Below are 23,086 nucleotides of genomic sequence, written 5' to 3'. Positions count from 1 at the left end.
TTAGATTCTAGTCCCATGTTATTTTTAGCCTGTTGTTTTTTGTGGTGTTGTTTCCATCTTCGAGTGTGTGCAATACAAAAGCCTTATTTCTCATGTAATTGTGCCTTGAAGGAGTTTTTTTTTTCTGTTCGTTAAAGAGGGAGAGAGAACACACACACATACAAGGGGCAACACACACACACACACACACGGCCAACTACAAGGGGCAACACTGTCGGTGGCCTACGTGGATAGGCAACGGGGGTCTTGCTGAGGCAATCAAACGCAGGTAGACAGCTGAAGGGTAGGTGGGCAGATGACCAGGCCGTCTGAGCGACTGTGGCTACGGCTGCTCATCAGCGACACTCTCTTAGAGTCAATGCCGGGTGTTGGAGGCAAGGTGACTCGAGCGACGATGGTTCCGGACGAGTGAACGACTGATGTGATGTGATACGAAAAAAAAAAAACACACACACACACACACACAAAAACAGAGGGAGAGGGGTGGTGCAAGCCCAAACCAGAGTCAACTAGCGCGGGGGGGGGGTCAGTTTTCACGAGGAACGAGTGGGAAGGGGACTCAATACAAAAAACGAAGTTTTCTTTAATCATCATCGTCTTCATCATCTTCATTTTCTTGAAGGAAGACAAGCTTTTGCTTTTTTGCAACTTTGCACAGTTTTTGTGTTTTCCCAGCCCTGTCTTTTAGGCTTCTTCCTCTTCTTTCCGCCATAGCCAAAACCTCCAAGCTACCTCCAACCCTCAACTCTTCCTCCTGCACTCAGCATTCCCCTTGCAGCTTTCCATCTTCCTCAGTTTTGGCTTCTCCTTCCTTCCCTCTTTTTCCATTTTGACCGTCATCCAATTCAAACATTCCCACGTTTTCATCCCTCCCCCGCACCAGCATTTCCTGATCCCGGCATCTGTTCCCCCCTTTCCGTCCATTTTTCTTTACCGCCATGCCGATCCCTCCCCCTCCCCCTCGCTGCCCCGCCTTGAGGATTCCCCAGCTTTATCCCAATTTTCTCGCCCTGTTCGGCTTTCACCAGACCTCTTTTGTCAGGCATTGCTTCGTTTCAACGCCATCCCGTAAAAACTGTTCCTGTCCCGTTTCACCAACGTCAAATGCGCTCCACAAAAACATGGCACATTGGGCGCATTCGTAGGGTCGCGGAAACGTTGTCTTTTACCAGCGAAGTTTACTCGGCTGGAAGGAGGAGATCTTGTCCCTCTGCAGGGCACAGTGCAGCGTTTTCTGCTCGGAAGCTTGCCGCAGAGGAGTACGTTCCGCTTAACTGCCTTGACCTTGAAGGAAACGAGCGGAAACTAGTGAGTTGACCCTAATTCAGCGCCTTTCCATCCAATTTGTCATGAATTCTTGCATGAAAGTATTCTGGGGCTTCCCTGATTGACATCACGGCAGGGAGGCGAAGGGGCGATGGCAGCAGTTTTGATAGAGTACGCCATGAAACTGGACAGTTGAAGCACGCTCACCAAACGACTTGTTTTCCCCACAAATTATTGTGCGCTCGCTTTTCCCAACGGTTTGAAAGCAGGTCATGAAGAGCACTAGTCGCAGCTGTGTAACCGAATGCCCTGTTTGAGATATACGGGGCTTGGGTAGGACCTCGGAGATGGCACTGCAGCCTTGAATAACAAGTTCGAAAGTACTCCAAGAAGTTTTTGGAATCTCAAGGACAGAATGGGGGAGGCAGTAGAAGTCATCTTGGATTTCTTGCGAAGACACCAGTTCACAAAGGCCGAGGCAGCATTCAAGGAAGAACTTCTTGGTCGTAGAGGAGGAGACGAACTTCCGTCGTCTTACAATGCCTCAGATTGCGATTTGGACCTGCGCTTACGTTCACTTCAGAGTGTTGATCATTCGCTGTTGAGTGAAGCAACCTCCATTTCCGCGCCCGAGAGCGACGCTCGCAGAAGTTCCGATAATCCAGGGCAAGAAGCCGGAGGAGTTGTACTGAACAGGTTAAGATCTCCTCCGGAGAAGCATTTATATGTAGAGTACGAGTCTGAAAAATTGGAGTGTCAGGAATCGTTGTGCACCTCGGAACAAGAGTTCGTCTTCGAGAGTCTCAGGACCTCACCAGAGCCAGATTTTGCAGTCTCCTCCGTGGGCCCTTATATTTCTCCTAGCATATACGAACCGAATGCCGCATTTCAGCTCGAAAACCGAGTGCTGGAACCGGTGCAGTCGGGCCATGATCGGACAAATTCATTTCAGCAAGAGGAAGGACTTCTGCCATGTAGGCTAAGTGTAGGTTCCTTAGAGGATTTGGTAGAGGAAGGTCAGGCGAGGCAAAATTCTGTTGAGCTAGCAGGACAAGCTCTAACGTGGAATAATAGAGAGATACAGGAACAGCAGTATGTAGAAAACCTGGGTGCCAGTGACACATTGGCAGGTCTGCGAAATCAATTACGGCAGGATGAACGTTCCAAGCAAAAAGAGCAGGATGAGAATGCAACGTTGCAAAGAAAGCAAGATTTGAAGGGGGAGCCTTTGGAGTTTCAAGGTGCTAGAATAGGAAGGTCGGTGTCCTTGAACGATGGTGCACAGCAAGAGTGCTCTAGTATTCGAAGTGAAGGGGACACACCTTTTGTATATGTTTCTGCTGCGAAGGGACGGTTGGATTTCTTGGAGGAAGGCGCACATAATGGGGAAGGAAGTGTCACTCTGAGCTCGCAGGGTGCAGCTGGGATTGAAGAATTTGTGAAGAATGGGTTCCTAGACAACCTGGCGCATGAAATGGCTTTTAAGGACCCTGCTTTGAAGACTTCCTTGCTTTTCAATATACTGAAGTCTTCTCAATTGTATGAACAGCAGAAACCAGTGATATTGGAACCCTCTGAGTGGAAGGATCAAGAGGTCGGGCAAAGGCTGGCGTGGGTCCCGGGAAAGGGGGAAAATGTTCAGGACAACGGAGCAGGATTTGGAGAGAATAAAGGGAATTCTTTGGAACTGGTAGAAGAGCATGATGTTAAGAACCAGGAGTTCAGAAATTCGGATGGTGTCCAGGGACCTGAGGAACTTCCTAGACTACCTCCAGTGAGGCTACACTCTATGGATAAGAACATTGACAATTCCAAGGATTGTGGTTCCGCTGCTGATAATTCAAGTAGAAGCTTGGAGTCGGCTGTTTTTAGGAGCATAGGAAGCACTCCAGAGGGAAGCTTTGGATGGGGTGCATTTATGGATGCCCCATTGGGTCAGGATTTGTCATCTTCAGGTATCATCATCTACTTAAAAACTTCCCCCCGCCCCCGCCCCCAACTCTTTTCTCCCTCCTCTTCTGCCCTCCCTTTCATTTTACATCAAAGTAGTAGTTGATCTTTGTTTATCTGTTGAGGATGGAACCAGAACCTGTGAGTTGTGCATGTGTAAGGTTTGTAGAAATATGTCTCTGAGATTGATTATAGTGAGGTTTCAAACTTCAGGCAGAATGAAACTATAAGGATTCATATGATATGCATGGACTCATCAATCACATGAATTATGTTCTCGGGGTTTGCAGGATTGAAACGACCCAGTTCCAGGCCATCTGTAAGTCAAGGGATAGTAGAAGATATTTCGGAGCAACTTTCAGGGTTTGCTACTGCTGGTGATGGCCAGAGCGAATCAGCAAGAGAATATCCTGACGAATACTGTGATTCCGACACCTATGAAGATGATGATGATCCTGGCTATCACAGGCAGCCTATTGAGGATGAAGAATGGTTTTTGGCTCATGAGATTGATTACCCTAGTGACGATGAGAGAGCAAGACACAGGGCTGACAAGAATCCCTATGAACAGCCAGGGAAACTTGATGAGGATGACCGCTCCTTTGTAGAAGAGGAATCTTATTTTTCAGGTGAGGAATACATCAAATCACAATCAACCAAAGAAGGGCATTACAGATCACAACAATCTGAGTTGAGGAACCAAAAAGACCAGTCTCAATTTACCTACAATAAGTTGTATTCCGCAGGGGACAGCAATGCCCTGCTGACACTTCCAAGTCCTGATAATGGCCATGAGTATAATGGTCGGGTTATTGATGCTGAAGAACTGAATATGATGATGTCTCAGCCAGTCTGGAAAGGTTTCACTGGTCAAAGCAACGAGCTGGAGCATAGAAACATAGTTCCTGATGGTAATAGACTAGACGGAGCTGGTGTTGATGGCATTGATGATGAGCGTCATGGATCTGTGAGATCAAGTGGTGTCATGGTCAGTAGTGATGCTGCAGATGTTGGTAGTGAAGTAAGGGATAGTTTGTTAGGTGGTAGCAGTGAAGGGGATATGGAAAGTTTCAGAGATCAAGAGCTTGCTCCATATAGCCCAGCTCATGAAAGGTTTGGTTTAGAGGAGAGTTCAAGTGAGAAGGGGGGAAGGCATTTGGAAGTCAAAAGTGCTCCTGTTCGGCACATTGACGAGGAGGAAGAGGATGAACGTGACATGATACTACGATATTACAATGAGGCGTGGGGTCACACAAAGAGGACTGTTGAAAGAGACATAGCAAACAGGGATAACACTGAAAGGGTAGCTATGGACAATGAGCCGGCCAGAAGAAGTAAGCACCAGAGCAATGGCAGCAACAAAGAGGTGCAAGACAATGGTGCCTTCATGTTTGGAGGATTTTCTTTTCCATCTCCTTCTACCTCAATAGCGGGCTCTGGGAAGTCACTTTGGTCAAACAGAGATAGTGCGGCCCAGGGAGAGGAGACTGATGAGTATGGTAGTGGCATGGTTGGGCCTGACGATACTTTGGCTGCTTGGAAACGAAAGAGCAATGAATCATCCCCAATTGTATGTCCTAGTGAGGAGAATCTTCGTAATCTCATTTTGTCGAATCATTCAACCGTTTCTGTCCATTCCACGGATGAGTATGTGAGCTTGGAAGCAAGAGAGGATGGAAACGAGGAGCCAGATGCAGGTCAATTGCCAGAGTCTGGCCAGGCATTGGCTGCAGATGACGAAGATGCCGCTGCTGTGCAAGAGGAAATCAGAAGGCTGGGCGTGGACGAAGATCAATTTGAGATATTTGATCTGAGAATTGTACATAGGAGGAACAGGTGTGTGCCCCTTGTGTTTGGCGCGAAGTGTTTTCTGTGTGTGCTTGTGAACACATGAGTTCCTGCATTTGCCATTAGAGTTGACTTGTGCATTTATATTTGTCATGCCCTTTCTGGTCAAAGAGTATGTGTATGTGCAGTTTGTCCTTGAAGCTAGATCAACTTATTATAGTCACAATATGAGAACAAAGAGCCTCACTAACTTTAGAAGCCATGCTCAAAATAGCTTGCTTTTCCATAAAGCCTAGCTTTACCTAGAAGAGCACTACCTTTCCTAGATTAGCCTTGCCTTTTTGGATCAACTCTATTTATGGGATCTAAACCTCATCCATGCTAGCTCTAGTCTAAACTTTACGTGAATTAAACTGTGGCCTAACCCTTGGCCAATGCCGATAATTGGTGAGCCTAGTCTTAACCGTGGCCATTGTTAGACTACTCATAAACCCTAGATTGAGTCCAGATCCTGATGGAACATTATTTCACATTTAAAATAGCTTTTGTCCTCATAAGTTAGGGTGATGGGATGTAGTCTTTCATATGTATTCAATGATTGTCTAACCCTACGTCCTGACTGGGTTTTGACGTACCTTCTGTAAAGTAGTGTCCGTGAAAAGCATGGAATCCATCCCGTACCATCTGGGGTAACATGAGAAATATCAGCATAGAGTCCACGGAGTAGATTTTCAACTGACTACAACCTGCTTTACTCTTACTACTACTCTTGCTTGAGAGTTGAGTAAACAATATTCGACAACTTTACTAACCATAGGTAGGAGTAATAAAGTTTTTAAATTTCTTCTCTGTTAGACACTTTATTAAAGCCACTGATGCCTATACCATGGCTAAATGTTTTGTATGGCATGCGTACCAGTACTGGTGCCCTACGGTAAAAAATTTAAGGTACATTCCAAAACAAAACAAAACATACATACATAATACACTTATGACTTATGCTTAACCTTAAGCCCATACACCTATACTTTCATGATAATTTACAAATCTAGTGAGTTGAACCATGATGTTGTACAGTAATAACTTATGAAAGTAGCAGCTTAGAACCATTAACATTAACATAGTAAAAGTTCACCATTTTATCAAGAGTCAAAGGAATGAGCATCATGCATGAACTGCTACAAACTTAATGTTTTAGGTTTCTAGGGCTTTTGGTTTTGCTCTCAATTTAGTACGCATATTGTAAAGGTGCCCTAATATGGTACGTTCCGTACGATTCATAACCTTAGGTATCTGTATATACTATACTCTTCTCCTAGGAGATGTACTTGAGTCTTGGGCTCAAATCTCTCTTCTAGTTGCATGGCGCAAGATTTGAAGTTGTGAATAGGAAAGCTTGTTTCCAAAGTAGTAAATAGGGAAGCTTGTTTCAATTACGTATATGAAAAAGATACACACAAAGTTTTAAGAGTTGAAACATTCAAAAGGATGCAAGTCTACGAATAAGTCCTACAAGGGTGTCACATCAGTTTGGGAGTCTGTTTTGTGTGCAAAACCGGCAACTTTAGTGCTTCTACGTTTTGATTTTCTTTGGATGAAATCTAAAGTTTAAGTCCCTGATTTGAAAAATAAAAAGTGCACAATGGTTGCACGTTTTGAAGATGCCCTTTGTTATTTGAATTTTTGTGTATACAATTTATTCATAACCCCAGGCTACTTATTGAGTTTATGCAACGATTGATTTGTGTGATTGTTGTTTATGAAGTTAGTCTGGTAGGAGGCTCCTAGATGACTTATATGTGCTAGACATTTCAAGCTTCAAAGATTTTTTGTGTAAAGATCCAAATTCTTTTGGTGGGGGAATTTATGTTCGTGAATTTTGTGAAGTCTATTGTACACCAAGTGGAGGCTCTTGTAGCTTCTTTCTTAATGTTACTCAACCCTTCTTTAGGTTCAGAAGTTGATATTTATAATAAACGACAGCACAAACTGAGTATGCTACATTGAATACCATACGAATTCACATTAACTCAAACCATTTTTAATATGGCTAAGAATTTTGTGATTACTTCCCCATTGTATAGTTCTCCTGTCTTAGTACAAGTAAGAATGCTTTTCTCTCTTGATTTTGTAATGTAATCATTTTTCGTTTTAAAATTAGTTATGGAAGAAAATCCATTCTGCTCCATGATGTAGTCAGCATATCTTTGGCATTTCCACTTTAGGTAGGTTTACGATCCTTGAACATAGAATCAAAATCCAGCAGATCCCATTTTCTTTTGTCTTTAGGTTTATACTATTTTTGTAGATGTCATGTGGTCCTAGGTAGTGTTTTGCTTTTATATATAACTACTATATTAACACCCCCCCCCCTTCCTCCTCTCTCTCTCTCTCTCTCTCTCTCTCTCTCTCGTGCGCATGCGCGCTTGCTCTCACTCTCTTGTTTCTTCCTCTCATTTGTTTGGGTTGGGATTTTATAAATCAGTAAGCACTGGATAATAAAAACCCAGATGGCAGCTCAGGCTTGGGTACTGTTAAGAACATACGAATAATATTGTTTACTAAGTTTTGTAATTTTTTTTTTCATTGCTTTGTTATGTTTCTTCTAAATTCCCTTCTTCCCTTTGTAAACCTCCTCCTCCCCTTTGCCGCCGCCCCCCCCCCCCCGCCCCCCCGCTCCCTTTCCTTCTCCCGCTCTCTCATTATTCTTATATTTGTCTTAACAAAATTTATACTTTGTGAGATTGGATATAATTTAGTCTTACGAAGGCGCATGTCTACTGCTTTATGATATCAACCATCGGAGATATAATGGCAAGCTTGAAGAAAATTCACAGATTGTTTGGAGATTCAGATGCGCAATTACTACTACTCCTCGCTGCCGAAATCGAAGTCAGCAAAAGAATTTGTCTTTTGAAGTATTACCTGTGGCCCTAAACTTGTCTGTATAAGATACACTAGGACTAGTTTATTTTTTTCCTAGTCCAGATATGTGACTAGCCTCTCTATTACCCAATGGAAGACTCACAAACAGTTGCTGAAATCAGTAAAGAGATGAAGATCAAACATGGCACATTACTTTGTTAAACAAACCCTTCGCTTCCACTGTGCTCCTTGGGTGAAGAGAGATCCTCTATATTACTTAAAGCTGAATACAAAGGTGAATGCAATCACAAAGACCACCTCCTGAAACCTCACTGAAGAGGCACAAAGACTACGTAGGCTACTCCCAGGAAGGTGCTGGACTCCTGCTCCAAAGCCTGCTTTGTCTGGTGGTCAAAATATAAAGTTTCTAATTGGGGTGTTGCCAGATATCTGTTAACATTATTATGAGAATTGCCTGATTTATTTGGGGGGGGGTTGTATTATTAATTTTAAAAACGGAGAAAGAGAGAACTTTTATGCTACCAAAACTTGTTTCTGCCTTTAGATCCGTTACCTTTTAAGCAGGTTCCAAATCCACATTTCCTCTTTAAGGTTGGAATTTTGTGGATTCTCTTTTCAAGCTAAAGAATGTTCTGAGGTTGTCTGTCTCCTATTGCAGAACTGGATTTGAGGAGGATAAAGATTTCGCTGTAGTAATCAACTCGGTAATAGCTGGCCGCTACCATGTCACAGAATATTTGGGATCTGCTGCATTCAGCAAGGCAATACAAGCACATGATCTACACACTGGAATGGATGTGTGCATGAAGATTATAAAAAACAACAAAGATTTTTTTGATCAGAGTCTTGATGAAATCAAACTGCTGAAGTATGTCAACAGACATGATCCTGCAGACAAATATCACATCCTGCGGCTTTATGATTACTTCTATCATCGGGTATATTACTTTAAAACACATGTATTCTTGGTGAGCGACAGAGTTGTTTTCTTACTATGAAACAGCTAACAAATTATGCGATAATGAGGATATTTGTGGGATATGGTCGTCTAATTTTATTGATTAAGATAAGGTAAATGTGCACCTCGTCTTTCATTGAACAAAGAGTCAGATAAAACTACTTTTTATTGAACATAAAAAATCCAGGCAAGCGTCTTCTCTGAAACTGTCTCTTGCCCCCTTCCTGGCTTTCTTTCTGCTTGGATCATCTTTTTAAATAATGGCTTGTTAGTTTTTTTCCAGGGTACTATTTTATGCTCACCGATTTTAATCTTAAAATCTTCTCAGCCACCCTGCAGACACCAAGCCCCAACCACAGTGTGTGTGTGTATGTGTGTGTGTGTGTGTGTTCTTTGTTTTGGGTTAAGTTGACTAAATTATTTTTGTTGTTCAGAGTCCTGGGTTAACCCTAGATTTTGTGAGCTTATGAAAATACATGCAGCACATATGCTTTGTTACGGTCAACAACGGAAGGATCTTGCTTATAGATGTGTGTTTGCTCTCTTTTGTTCTGTTTTTGTAATCCTGTACATTGATCTTGCTATTCTTTTTAGACTTGTATTTCCCCCCTGTTTTAGTTTATTTACTAATGTAGTTGTATGCATATACTTCTTTTCACCAAGCCTGAATATGTGAGCTTAGAAATGTGTTCCGTAAAGCATTAGGACATATAAAAGATGCTAGAACTTTACGGTGGGTCGAGTCACCGAGCCTTATTATTTATGTTATGATTGGAGTTTGGTTTACATCTGGTCATGCTCCCTCTTTATGTCTCATCTGCGAGCTTTATAACATCCCAGCGTATATTGGGGAAGTTAATGCCGGTTCTCTCTTTTGCAGGAACATCTTTTTATTGTGTGTGAGCTGTTACGAGCTAACTTGTATGAGTTTCATAAATTTAACAGAGAATCGGGGGGGGAAGTCTATTTCACCATGTCTCGGCTGCAGGTATTACATGTCATACTCTCCTATCATGATCTTAAATGCAGGGAAGAAACAGAAGGATCATTATATTTGTCTTGATGTGAACACAGTCACGCTTTGCAATGTACTTGACCCATCTGCTGATCTCTTATTTTGCAGTCAATTACTCGCCAATGCCTAGAAGCACTTGAATTCTTACATAAATTGGGGATCATTCATTGTGATTTGAAGCCTGAGAATATCCTGGTGAAAAGCTACAGTCGCTGTGAGATAAAGATAATTGACCTTGGCAGTAGCTGCTTTCAAACAGATCATTTGTGCTCGTATGTTCAGTCACGTTCATACCGTGCACCTGAAGTTATTCTTGGGCTTCCGTATGACCAAAAGATCGATATCTGGTCACTCGGCTGTATTTTAGCTGAGCTGTGCTCAGGAAATGTAAGTATATTGCGAGGATAGCTTTATTTCATCTTTTCAAGCAAATCCTTATTCTTCAGTGTATGGGCTCAGTGCGGATCTCCTGTTTGGTTTTCCTCCTGCATGTGCACATGTATGCACGCATGCCCGTTTACCCAAGATATTTAGAATCTTTTGAAACACAGATAGTAAGTAGTGATGAGAACATGAGCATTGCTTTGCTTACTAAGTACTTTTTGTATTGTTGGTAGTTTATTTTTATCCTCTTGAAAGATGCTGCCTCTCTCTCTCTCTCTCTCTCTCTCTTCTTTCCCCTTACCTTCATCAATTGTAAGTTTGTACGTGTTCTCACCTTATGAAGATATACATGATGCAAGTGCCAGTAGGCACTTGACAGTTGACACATTTGTTTCAAACAAAACCACTAACTTATCCGATGGATTATTTAAGCGTGTTTCTTCTTTGCTCTTGTTTATGAGCATATTTAGGCGAAGAATATTGGGTAACATACAATAACAAAATATTATTGACAATGTGATTGCGTGCACCTTTGAAGCTTAATTCTTATTTACACTTTTATCAAATGTTTAATGAAGGCACAATATTATTTACAAAAGCTAAGATTTATTGGAAGTATATAATTTGACACCCTTTTTTATTTTTACCGGAGAGTTTTCTCCTATTATGTAATGATCATTCGCGTTCAACAGATTCCAAGTATATAAAATCACTATCAATCACGGGTGCAGGCACACAGATTATCCTCCCAGCCTACCTCTGTGTAAGCATGAACGTCAGATTGTTTCAGTTCAGTTTCGACATGCCCACAACAGAGCCCACAAAACCCTAGATGGATCTAGCTTGCCACATGTCGTCATTCTAGGGTACCTCTTAAATGCACCATATACCCCTCTCTTGGGATATCCATTTATTCACTTGCCCCTAGGCACATTTACACATTTAATGCATTTAAGACCCACAGCCTTAGACCCATCTAGTTAGTGCCCTGTCACCCTCATCAAGGACCTTGACATTAATCCTTTTGACCATTTACATGAAGCCCAAACAAATATAATACAAACATTGATTCTTTAAAGGAAAATGTCCACTGACCCTTCGGAGGTCATGTTGCCTCAACTTGAGCGTAACATTCCTTCCCTCTTCAGGCATTAGCGTCCTCGATGATAAAGTTTGGGAACACTCTCCGTAACTGGTATACGGATTCCCAGGTAGTTTCTGATAGAGGTAAACCATGCCATGTAACCAACACCGTGGATATCTTCCGATTGCGTACTTGCATTGTTCCTCGGTCCAGGAGTCTTGTTGGTTTGCGCCTTGCATTATCCTCTATCTCCTGAAACAAAACAACACCTCGATTAGTGAGTCACTTGCATGCAAAGGTTTCTTTAAACGAGAAACATGAAACACTGGGTGCACCTTACAACATTGTGGTAATTCTAATTTATAGGCCACCTTGCCTATTCTTTTTAGAATTAACCACGGCCCACAATATCGGGGTGATAACTTAGCACACTCTCCTGCAGTCAAAGACTTAGAATGCGAAGGAACTCTGAGAAAAACTTTTTCTCCTTCCTTAAATTCTCTAACGGATCTGTTTTCATCCGCGTACGCCTTAGCTCTATCCATAGCTTGGCGGATGTTAGCTCTCGCAAGTGCTAGCATCTCCCGCATCTGAACCACAAAGTTCGCGGCACTAGGCACTTTCTGAGGTATTCCAACTGTAGTTGGATTTGCTGGTCTATAACCATAGTTCAGCTCAAACAGACTGAACCCTGTAGAGGAATGTTTTCTATCATTGTAGGTAAATTCTAATAGTGGCAACCACTTGTCTCATGTATGTTGCCTCAATGAAGCATATGCTCTAAGCTCATATCCTCATTTGGTTGATTCTCTCCGTCTGACGATCCGTTTCTAGATGATCCCCACTACTCATTCCCAACTCAGTCTTCAGTGTCTCAAACATTGTAGTCCAAAAATGACTGGTAAATTTAATATCCTTGTCTGACACTATGGATTTGGGTAATCCATGCAGATGAAATATATGTTTAATAAAACAAATTCGCCACTTGTAGGACACTAACTGACTCTCTACTCAGAATGAAGTGAGCCATCTTGGTAAGACGATCAACTATCACAAGGATAGAATCATATCCACCTTGTGTCGTAGGCAGACCTACAATAAAGTCCATGGAAATGCTCTCCCACCTACTAGTGGTATTTCCAAGGGCTGTAAAACTCGAGGTGGCTTCACCCGTTCTGCCTTTCTTACTTGACACGAAAAACGTGTCACATATTCATGAATATGTTTTTTCATTTTTGGCCAAAAGAAATCTCTCTTCACGAGATCATACGTTTTCTCGACTCTTGGATGTCTCGCACGTGGGCTATCATGGCATTGTTGAATGACTCTCTTTCTGAGATCATTTTGATTAGGTACTACTACCTTGCCATTTCTTTTCAGCATACCATCTCTTATGGTAGATCTTGCATAAGTTTGGCCTTTTCTAGATGCCAGGTCACCCTTTTTCCTGGGTTTAAACACATGAGCCTTAGCCAAAGGCTCTGGACAAACTCGTCCACCATTTGAGTTTCTCTAATCTCGGTCATTAGAGCACTCTCTAATACCGTGAAACTCATATTATGCATAATGCGTGACAACGCATCAGTATCTTTATTATCCTTTCCTCTTCGGTACCGAATCGTCAAGTTAAACTCCTGCATGAGTTCTACCCACCTAGCTTGGCGGCCTCTCAAGTCAGGTTGTTTACAAAAATGTTTCAGAGTATCATGATCAACATCAATAAAAAACTCTGATCCATACAAATAATGTCTCCACGTTTTCAAAGCATGGACAACAACATACAACTCTAATTCATGAGTTGGCCAATTTCATTGAGAGGGAGAAAGCTTCTTGCTTTCAAAGGCTACTGGCCTTCCCTCTTGGAGGAGAACTGCTCCTACCGCAATGCCACTTGCATCGGTTATAATAAAAACCGGTTTCTGGGGATCAACTATTTTTAACACCGGTCCTGAGACCACAGCTTATTGTATGGTGTTAAAACTTTTCTGTTGATTCTGTCCCCATATAAAAGGTACTTTATTTGAGGTCAGATCAGTCAATGGCGATACTATCTCGGAATATCCTTTGATATGCTTTCTATAAAATTGGACAAATCCCAAGAATGATCGCAAAGCGGTCAAACTCTGAGGGATAGGACAAGTTAGTATCGCAGCCACTTCCTTTGGATCCATTTCTACCCCATTAGGAGTAATAATGAATCCTAAATATTGAAGTCTTACCATACACAGTGCAGTTTTCTTTTTATTTACATAGAGACTGGCTTTTCTCAAAGTACTGAACATTGTTCTCAAGTGTTCACGATGCTCAGCAATACTTTTGCTGAAAACAAGAATGTCGTTAATAAAATGTACCACAAACTTTTCGATATACGGGTGTAGTAAATCGTTCATAAGCATGACGAATGTAGCAGGAGCATTGGTAAGTCCAAACGGCATTACCAAAAACTCAAAATGTCCAAACCTGCTTCTAAAAGCGGTTTTATGCACATCCTCGGCTCTAATATGGATCTGATGGTAGCCACACTTAAGATCTATCTTGCTAAAGATTATGGCCCCATGCAATGCATCTAGCAAATCATTGATCCGAGCCATCAGATACCTATGCTTAACAATGATATTATTCAATGCTTTGTAATCAGTGTCACCAAAAAACGCGTTTCGGGGCACCGAAACGCGAAGAAACGTTTCTTAGAAACGCCCGAAACAGGCAGTTAGGGCGAAACGTCTGGCTATCAAAAAATCTGCCGCGACGAGTTTCTTTCTGAATTTGGCCGCCGTTTTTGTTTTTTCACTCCTCTCCCGCGCCGCTTCATTGCTTGCCTTGCTCCTAGTGCCTACCATCTACTCTACCCTCTACTCTACCTTCTACTCTACCCTCTACTCTCCTCTACTCTCTACTCTCTACTCTACCCTCTACTCTTTCTACTCTACCCTCTACTCTAGTCTCTACGGTCTACCCTCTACTTTCCTCTACGGTCTACCCTCTACGGTTTATTGTTTGAACTATGGGCCATGCCATATGCTAGCAGCCATATGCACTTGCAACTAATTAGTTAATAGTAATTTGTAAACTGGAACATCTATGTCTTTGTAAACCTCAATCTATAGGCTGCGTGACTTATCTTTTTACTCTTTCAACTGTGTAATATGTGTGTGCATTGTGTGCACAATATGGATATCTGAGAGCTCTTTTGAGAGAGAGAGAGATCTGAGAGCTCTTTTGAGAGAGAGAGAGAGAGAGAGAGAGAGAGAGAGAATTTGAAGACAATTATTTATGAACTATATATAACTTCTATAAAATATAGTATTTTTAGGCGTTTCTAGACGAAACGCCTGTAAAAATCTAGAAACGTTTCTTGTGACACTGTCTGTAATCTATACAGAGGCGGAAAGTATCGTCTTTCTTTTTCTTCAATATCATTGGCGAAGCAAAAGGTGAGAATCTGGGTTGAATCTGCCCTAGCTTGAGGTATTCTTCCAGTTGTCTTCGCACTTCGGCTTCTTCGGTAAAACTTAACCTATAGGGAGGTCTATTTACAGGTTGTGCCCCTAGTATTAGTTCAATCTTATGTTGAACATTCCGCTCTGGAGGTAACCCTTAAGATAACTCATCTCTAAAACAATTCGGTAAAACTTAACCTATAGGGAGGTCTATTTACAGGTTGTGCCCCTGGTATTAGTTCAATCTTATGTTGAACATTCCGCTCTGGAGGTAACCCTTAAGATAACTCATCTCTAAAACAATTAGAGAACTCCTCTGCTATTTGATCAGCTAACTTGGCCATCTCCTCATCTTGGGTAACATCAGTGCTAACTGAAGGACCATCAATCGGCTCTACCGATGCTGTACAAAGAAACAAAAACTCTTCTTGAGCTTTTCGAACTTCCATTACAGAAATCAACGGTCCTTGAGGTATATCTTTTTCACCTCGTAAGACATACATCACATCATTCATCTTGAATTGATAAATGTGCTTTTTTCAATCTATGGTCCTTAAGGTATATCTTTTTCACCTCGTAAGACATACAGCACATCATTCATCTTGAACTGATAAATGTGCTTTTTTCAATCTATGGCTGGATTCTTCCTAGAATGCGAAGCCTAACTCAGGGCTATATCTGCATGAGCAAGCTTTGTCATTTCAAAATCAAGCTTCTCTGCGTAGTTCTGAATTCGAAGTTCCAACTCGGTAACCCTTTGGTCCCATACTTCAGTTGAACTTCCGCCTGCCATTCTGACTGTATATGCATAGTCAGATGGGCTAGTCTTTAATTTCAGCCTCTTTACAAGCTTGAAGTTAATTACATTGTGGGTTGACGCTGAGTCAAACAACACAATGACATCATGATTGAGTACTTGCCCTTTCATCTTAATTAACCTCGTATCGTTAAAGGCTGTATACCGCGTTGTTGCGGGCTTTGATAGGATATTATCAGGTGCATTGTTTACTAGCTTAGCAATAGACACACATAAGAAAACATGTACTGTCCTTTAAGAAGATCCCGCTAGTTGAATCTGCATCTGTTCTGCTCTGGGACTTTCCTCCATTTCTACGTCGCATTTTGAGATCACCATCTCAACCATGCGACGATTCTTGTTTCATGAATAATCTTTCCACTGATGAGGCTGAAGACATCCAAAACACAAGCCTTCTCTTCTTGCTTTTTCTCTTTGCTCTGGGTTTAAAGAAGACTTCGACCAAGCCCGGGCTGCCATTGGTGTTACTTTTCTTTTCACTCCAATGGTGGTACTTGGTTTAGGAGGAGTCTCAATTGGCTTCGCCTGCTTGGCTTGGCCACTAGGCTGTGAGGCACTCCCTTTGCTAATCATCTTCTTCTTAAACCCGGTTTTCTTCGGGTACTCATACCGAGTCCCAACCTGCACAAACCTCCTTGGTCTGTTCCCTTTGGCATCCGCATAGTTCAGGGTTATGGCAATTGCTTCATCTAGCGTGTTCGCATACTTAGCCCGAACTTTCATCTTGATCCGATCATTCAGTCCAAAGATAAAATCTTTTATCTGCAGAAATTGAGGTAGACGCTCATAAATATTCATTACACTTTCTCTGAACTTATTAGTATATTTAGCCACTGATAAATTTCTCTGACGAAAATTTCGATACTGATCCCAAGCTCGGGATGCTTTGTCAGGAGGTAAGAAGTGTTTTCTTAATTCTTTTTTAAACCCCTCCCAAGTAGTGGATGCCACTCCATGTTTTTGCTATTTTATCCACCATCTATCCGCTGCCTCATTAAAAATGTGGGTGGCCTTGCAGATTTTCTTCATATCATTCTTGATTTCACAAATGGCGAAGGCCTCGTCGCATTTGTGTAACCAGGTCTCTATGATATCGGAACTACGGTCAGACATCCGACCAGAATACTTATCTAGCCTATAATTGGCAATGTTAGGCACCTTAGCCCTCCTAGGCTCGATCGTATGAACACTAGTTTCAGGCTCCATTGGAGCTTTAGCTTTCTCGTCATGAGATGGCCTAGTAGACATACTATGAACCGTTTTTCTGAGCTCGGATTGCCCTACATTTGCTTGCAATTGTTGAGCTAAAATCTGTTGCAAGGCATCCTCTAATAATGCAATTCTACCAGACAGTGTATGGCCTGTTGGGTGCAACACCTGCGGGGTCGGCCGGAATCCGGACTCTACGGGATCCACCCTAGAAGCTTCTTCTCTAACTTCCATTTAAGTCGATTGGGGTTTTTTAAATTTAAAAATAAAAATAAAAATTTATTACACACTATATAAACTGTAAATGCAAACTGTCACAATTTCCCTATGCTAGGGAATGCCTGCGATCCAGACTACTACAACTTCACAATTGTAACAAACACGCTTTCTCTATACTAGGGTAATATCTACAATCTTTAGCAACGGGAGATAACCAGACCCCCAATAAATTTTCAAAACTCAAACAACTCCAAGGCATAAAGAAATAGAAAGCTCCCTGGTCCAAATCTCTGTGTTCAGGCCTCTGATCGCCTCAATTCGACAACACGCCACTTCGATATATCCAAATCCACTCTTAAGCGCCTCCAAACTGATTTTCGAAGAGTTTTGTCTAGTTCCATCAATATGGATAGAAAAAAACGGGATTCCGTCACTGATTGATGGAAATTCCTTAATCTTTTTTTTTTGGGGGTTCCCTTGTGCTCAAAAGCAGTGTGTAACCAATCATCGGTTGGAATCGATTCTGTTTTCATGAATCTGGCTGTATCACGTTTCATGGTCATGCTTGTTAGAATTCTATAGTCATGAGCACCTCACTTGCATCACAGATTGACGATGCTTCGTCAAAAGCGTTGATTGGCGATAGGAGCCTTTGAGTCCTACGCAGCCAATTACTAGAAGCCATGAGCGTCATGGAAACGAGCACATGTTTGAAGATTGCTTTTGCCCTCTCTTACATAGACAGACAAATGATGAAATCCCTCGTCAAGACTTCGTGTTGCGTCACACGCAGTTCTTAGTTTTCACCAGAAAGTTGAACTCGAGCTTGAACATGTGTCTTTGATGATTCTCAACGAACACAATTGTCTCGCGTGTGCAATTTGGCACAATTCCCAATTTCAGTGTGAAATCTCAACTTGCAACTCCAGATACCATAGACATACGAGGAATGCAATTTCATTTTCTCTGGTCGTCAGATTGCTTCAACAAGGCCTTCATGAAAATTCCACGAATGCTCTCGTGTGAACTATTCCAGACTGTGGTGGTCTCTTGAAGAGAGACTCAAGCTGTGCTCTAATACCAAATGTAATGATCATTCACGTTCAACAGATTCCAAGTATATAAAATCACTATCAATCATGGGTGCATGCACATAGATTATCCTCCCAACCAACCTCTGCGTAAGCATGAACGACAAATTGTTTCAGTTCAGTTTCTACATGTCCACAACAGAGCCCACAAATCCCTAGATGGATCTAGCTTGCCACATGTCGTCATTCTAGGGTACCTCTTAAATCGACCATATACCCCTCTCTTGGGATATCCATTTATTCACTTGCCCCTAGGCACATTTACACATTTAATGCATTTAAGACCCACAGCCTTAGACCCATCTAGTCAGTGCCTTGTCCCCTCATCAAGGACCTTGACATTAATCCTTTTGACAATTTACATGAAGTCCAAACAAATATAATACAAACATTGATCCTTTAAAGATGTCGATTGACCCTTCAGAGGTCATGTTACCTCAACTTGAGCGTAACACATTAGGTGTCACATGATTTTTGACATAACTGCTTTATCTTTGACATTTTCTAGGAGGATATTTATTTTGAACATCTGCTTTTTCTAAAGGATCTTCTAAATTTGTTTCCTCCAATATTGCAGGTTTTATTTCAAAACGATTCATTGGCAACATTGCTTGCAAGAGTTGTGGGAATCCTTGGACCCATTGATCCTGAGGTACTTGCTAAGGGACGTGATACCCATAAGTACTTTACAAAAAATCATATGCTATATGAGCGAAATCAGGTATGTAAGACGTTGGTGCCATGTTGGGTTTGTATTGTCATGTTCTGTTTTGTGTTAGTGCGAGAAGGTAGAGCACCATGTGCTGCATGTTTGTCACTTGAATATTTTTAAGAATTTATGGAAAATCATGTGATAATTGAAGGGGAGTCCTTTATGTGCATTTACCAAAGAGGATCTTGTGTACATTCACGTCCAGAGAGACTCTGAATTGCATCGACATAATGTACAAGAACTGTACACAACTTATTCAATCCACACATGTTGATGTGCATATGTGTGGCACTAGAACGCATTTGATAAAAGCCCTTGGTTTAATTGTATTTGTAAGTAGCTTGGTGATGATCACTTTCATAGTTGATGTGCATGATCCATCATGTATTTGCTCTTTTTTGAGAGAAGAGGGAATTGCATACATTGAGTACGCGAGGGAGATGTGCTAACAAAAACTAGATGTTTAAGTCATGTTACAGGATAGCACATGCGCTTTAGCCCTGCTAATTGAATTTAAACTAACAGAAGTTTAGGCCATACTTCACCTATAATTGAATTAATACTAGACAGCGAATATCTCCCAAGCCATGAATGTAACATACGTTTGACTATTGATTCTATCTTCAGACGTATGCTGCCTAATCATCTAAGTGGAAGAGTTTGTTGAAGTGCAAAAGCATAATTGTAACTGAAAGACGCCCCTGTAAGCACGGACTGCTGCCGACGAGGAAGGCTGATCTACTGTAGATCTGCTGAACACTGCGTATGCTGCTGCTGGCCTAACCCCCAGGTCTGCAGAGGTTGCTTGCACTGCTGAAGGATTGGTGCTGGGAGATGATGGCAAAGTTATGCCCCCAATATCTCTTTCTGTAGGCTGGAAAGGCTGATATAAGTCTATAGATTTGGTGAACAGCCTGCTGAATTGGCCAACTAGGATGGGTTTGGCTCACCTGGCCTGGCTGGTCCCCCGGCCCTATAAATAGCATTGTATCGCTGCTGCTGCTGTGGACTACTCCAGGCTGACCATCGCATTCCTATCACTGCTGCCGGCTGCTCAAGTCTGCTCCAGACGATTGCTGGTGCCCTACACCTACCCTACATACTTGGTCCGACAGACGGGCCTAATCTCCTACCCTGTTTGCATGGCAAAACCTACCTCTGTCCCTTTAATAGGGCTCGCAACTGGTGGTCTGCCATAAGAGATGACAAACAAGTGTGGGAGGGGGGCCTCTTTATAGGCAACCACAGTGGCAAGATCTGCCCTACCCTATTCTACCCTCACAGGGGACGGGCACACCGACAACACAGGCCCTCACTCAACCTACCCTAACCTCTCATGCGGCGGGCACACCCACAAACAAGGCCCTCTCTCTCTACAATGTGACATCAGGAGATGTCCTCCAATACCCCCTCTCAGCTCCTAGATGGAACATGATCGTCATGGAGCTGGGTGCGCTGCTGGAAAAACTGGAGAAATCCGGTGTGTGATGCTCCGTCGCTGAAGACCGCCAGAGATGCTATCAAAGAAGCCCCTCCTCAGCACAAACTGTTTCAACCCGAACTCACTGGAAACCTGGTACTATTGCTCCTAGGTCACAGGTGCTAGATTTACTTCTCTGGTCCGGTACTGGTACAATAAGTCATTTGGTACAACTGGTACAACAATCCAATTGATATTGCCTTCAGTGCAAGGCCTGCTTCCGTGCATGGGCACCTTTATCTCAGAGCTGTACAGCCCTCTTTAAAGGCTCCTCTCAGGTCCAAACTGGTACGCTGATCCAAGATCGATGAACCTTAGTGCTCCAATAAAAATGGGCATCTAACAGCTCACAAGGATCAATCAACTATGTCAAGATTTCCGCACTGGCAATCTTCTGACCCATTCGGATCTCCAGCAGCTCATCATACAATAGCTGCAGCAGAACACAAGAAAACCTCCTCTGGATCTGCCAGGCCATGACATCTACATACTGGTAAGATACTGCCACCTGAATCAGCAGGAACAACCCCTCATGGCTCGAGGTCCTGCCTGAAAGATTGCCTCGATCAAAGACTCCTTTGCCATTGCACCTGTCTGGCAGGTACCGCTGCCACTAACAAGCAAGCAATCATCCATCTGGATCAAGAAAGCTTGCTGGCAGCGCATCGTGCGACGTGCTACTAGAAGGCTGGAACAAACGACGTGGCAGCCGTAGAACCCCCTTCTGATCACTGGTCCCCTCATTGATCCTTTGAGGACACTGCTGCCAGTAATGACCTTTCTGGCAACATCAGTTACATGTACATGAGGCCTTGAGTGCTTCCCCTCCCTTAGTTATCAACTTCTTCTGTCCATTCTGGTCAACTGCCAAAGCCTTAGGTTGACTCTCATAGGTATGGTCTACAAATCCTCCTGATCGAGCATCATCGGGACCAATTCATCCCAGGTCAACGTATTCATTCTTCTATGGTTATCAAGGACGAATAGAATACACCATATTGAGAAGATAGCTTGGACAATAGTGTTATGGCCATGTCCTCGGAAGATAGGAGGATCTCTTGCTGAAGTTTTTGTTAACTTGTTGATGTGCTCCCACATCGATGAAGACATCTTGGGATCCAATAATCTCATTTGGACTTCCAGGGAGACCCTCTTCATGGGAGAGGTTTGATTGTACAAGATGCCAAATGCTCCCAAATACTCTTGGCAACCATCATATACTTCATGTGATTAATCACACGAGGAGTAAATTAAGGAATACGAACAACCTTATCCTTGCATTGCATGGTCCCACAGCTGCGACAAGGTCTTAGTCTCCTGTTGGTGTTGCAAGATCCCTGGGTTGGACGCAAGGGGATCATGCCTATCAACTCCCACCAATAGGAAGTCTGCCAGATCATACAGCTGTAGCACAGACTCCATCATGACCCGCTAGACATCTAATTGAGGCTGTCCAATCGATGGTCGTTCTGGAAGGTGGGCAAAATTGGAAATTCTTCCTTGCTCTAAGCCATCTCAACCAAGGTAGACATGTCGGAGGGAGGAGAGGAGTCGTCTTATATTGAAATCTTTTGATATTTGTAGTGGCATGTTCCCTCTTCGGGAACTGCTTCTTGTAATATAAACAAACATCCGATTTCATCCCCCCAAAAAAAGAGTGTGTGTGTGTGTGAGAGAGAGAGAGAGAGAGAGAGAGAGAGAGAGAGAGAGAGAGAAAGATTCTCTGCTACTAGTGTTAGGTAGAACTTAGTAGATGAACAGCAGGCTCACATAAAATATGAACCGTCTAAAGCTAGGTATCAGCCAGTTAAATAGCTGGCTTTCTAATCAATGTTTATGTTGAAGTTACTAAGGACAAGGTGGGACGTAATGAATGTTCAATGCCTATCAAGTTACTGGAACATATAGTATTGGTTCTTGAAAAACTAACATTTGCTGAAATGAGCAGGAAAGTGAGCAGTTGGAGTATTTGCTTCCCAAAAAAACAACACTGAGTCATCGATTGCCTATGGGAGACCCAGGCTTTGTTGAATTTGTCGCATACCTCCTTCAAAATAACCCAGCAAAACGTCCTACTGCAACAGAAGCTCTAAAGCACCCATGGCTCTTATATCCTTACGAGCCCATTTCATCCTGATACCATTTCAAATTGATTTTCTAGCCTTTCTGTGCTGCCTTTCTTTCTTTTATAAAGGTTCTGTAGCATAGCGTATACTGAGTTCTTGCAGCCTTGGCTGTTCACAGCAAACATGTGGCCACCCATGCTCACTAGATTCAAGATTGCCAATGCAAGGATGGTGGCAAAAGCTTGATGTGAGCTTTGTATTTTCACTTTGATTCTGAAATCAAATCAGTAGCTTGATGCATACAGGATCAAGTTTCACTTTTCCAGGTGCACACTGCTTCAATATAGTGTCTTTTGGAAATGTATTCTAATTTCCCCTACTTCAAGGATGTCGGGGTGTCATGTGCAGACATAATTTTGAGTTGCTATTGAATCCAATTGTTCTGGCCAATGCTGGTGTGAATTCTCTGTTGTATTGGACGTAAGCAGCTTTGGTACAAGTATTTAGTGATACGTTTGAAGCTTGCTCGGAATGCAAGGGGATTGGAATTGCATTGAGAGAGAGAGAGAGAGAGAGATATCCAAGATGAGATGAGGATTGAGTTCATCCTCGGGGCAATAGCATACTAAGCAATCTCTCAAGGACTCCATTTTAGCCTGCTATTAGATGAGATGAGGATCGAGTTCATCCTCGGGGCAATAGCATACTAAGCAATCTCTCA

General features: G+C 42.4%; 1 protein-coding gene across 2 annotated transcripts; it reads left to right on the top strand.

Moving 5' to 3' along the window:
• Window positions 1-627: 627 nt before the first annotated feature.
• Window positions 628-22,807, top strand: LOC147892535 (uncharacterized). 2 transcript variants are annotated; one of them, XM_087386733.1, is made up of 8 exons: window positions 628-1,308; window positions 1,403-3,221; window positions 3,507-5,052; window positions 8,549-8,828; window positions 9,729-9,836; window positions 9,972-10,250; window positions 18,685-18,828; window positions 22,248-22,807. In XM_087386733.1, exons 2-8 carry the CDS (start codon window positions 1,682-1,684, stop codon window positions 22,434-22,436), a joined length of 4,086 nt encoding a protein of 1,361 aa, XP_087242859.1. In that variant the 5' UTR covers window positions 628-1,308; window positions 1,403-1,681; the 3' UTR covers window positions 22,437-22,807. The 2 variants fall into 2 exon arrangements, with proteins under 2 accessions (XP_087242859.1, XP_087242858.1); XM_087386732.1 differs by having other exon boundaries at window positions 628-3,221.
• Window positions 22,808-23,086: the final 279 nt, after the last annotated feature.

Source organism: Dipteris shenzhenensis, chromosome 16 (genome assembly GCF_047967505.1).
Source record: "Dipteris shenzhenensis isolate YYH24624 ecotype China chromosome 16, Dip_SZ_1.0, whole genome shotgun sequence".
Lineage (NCBI taxonomy): Eukaryota > Viridiplantae > Streptophyta > Polypodiopsida > Gleicheniales > Dipteridaceae > Dipteris > Dipteris shenzhenensis.
The sequence above is the reverse complement of the archived record's forward strand: the minus strand, read 5'-3'. Positions and strand labels throughout refer to the sequence as shown.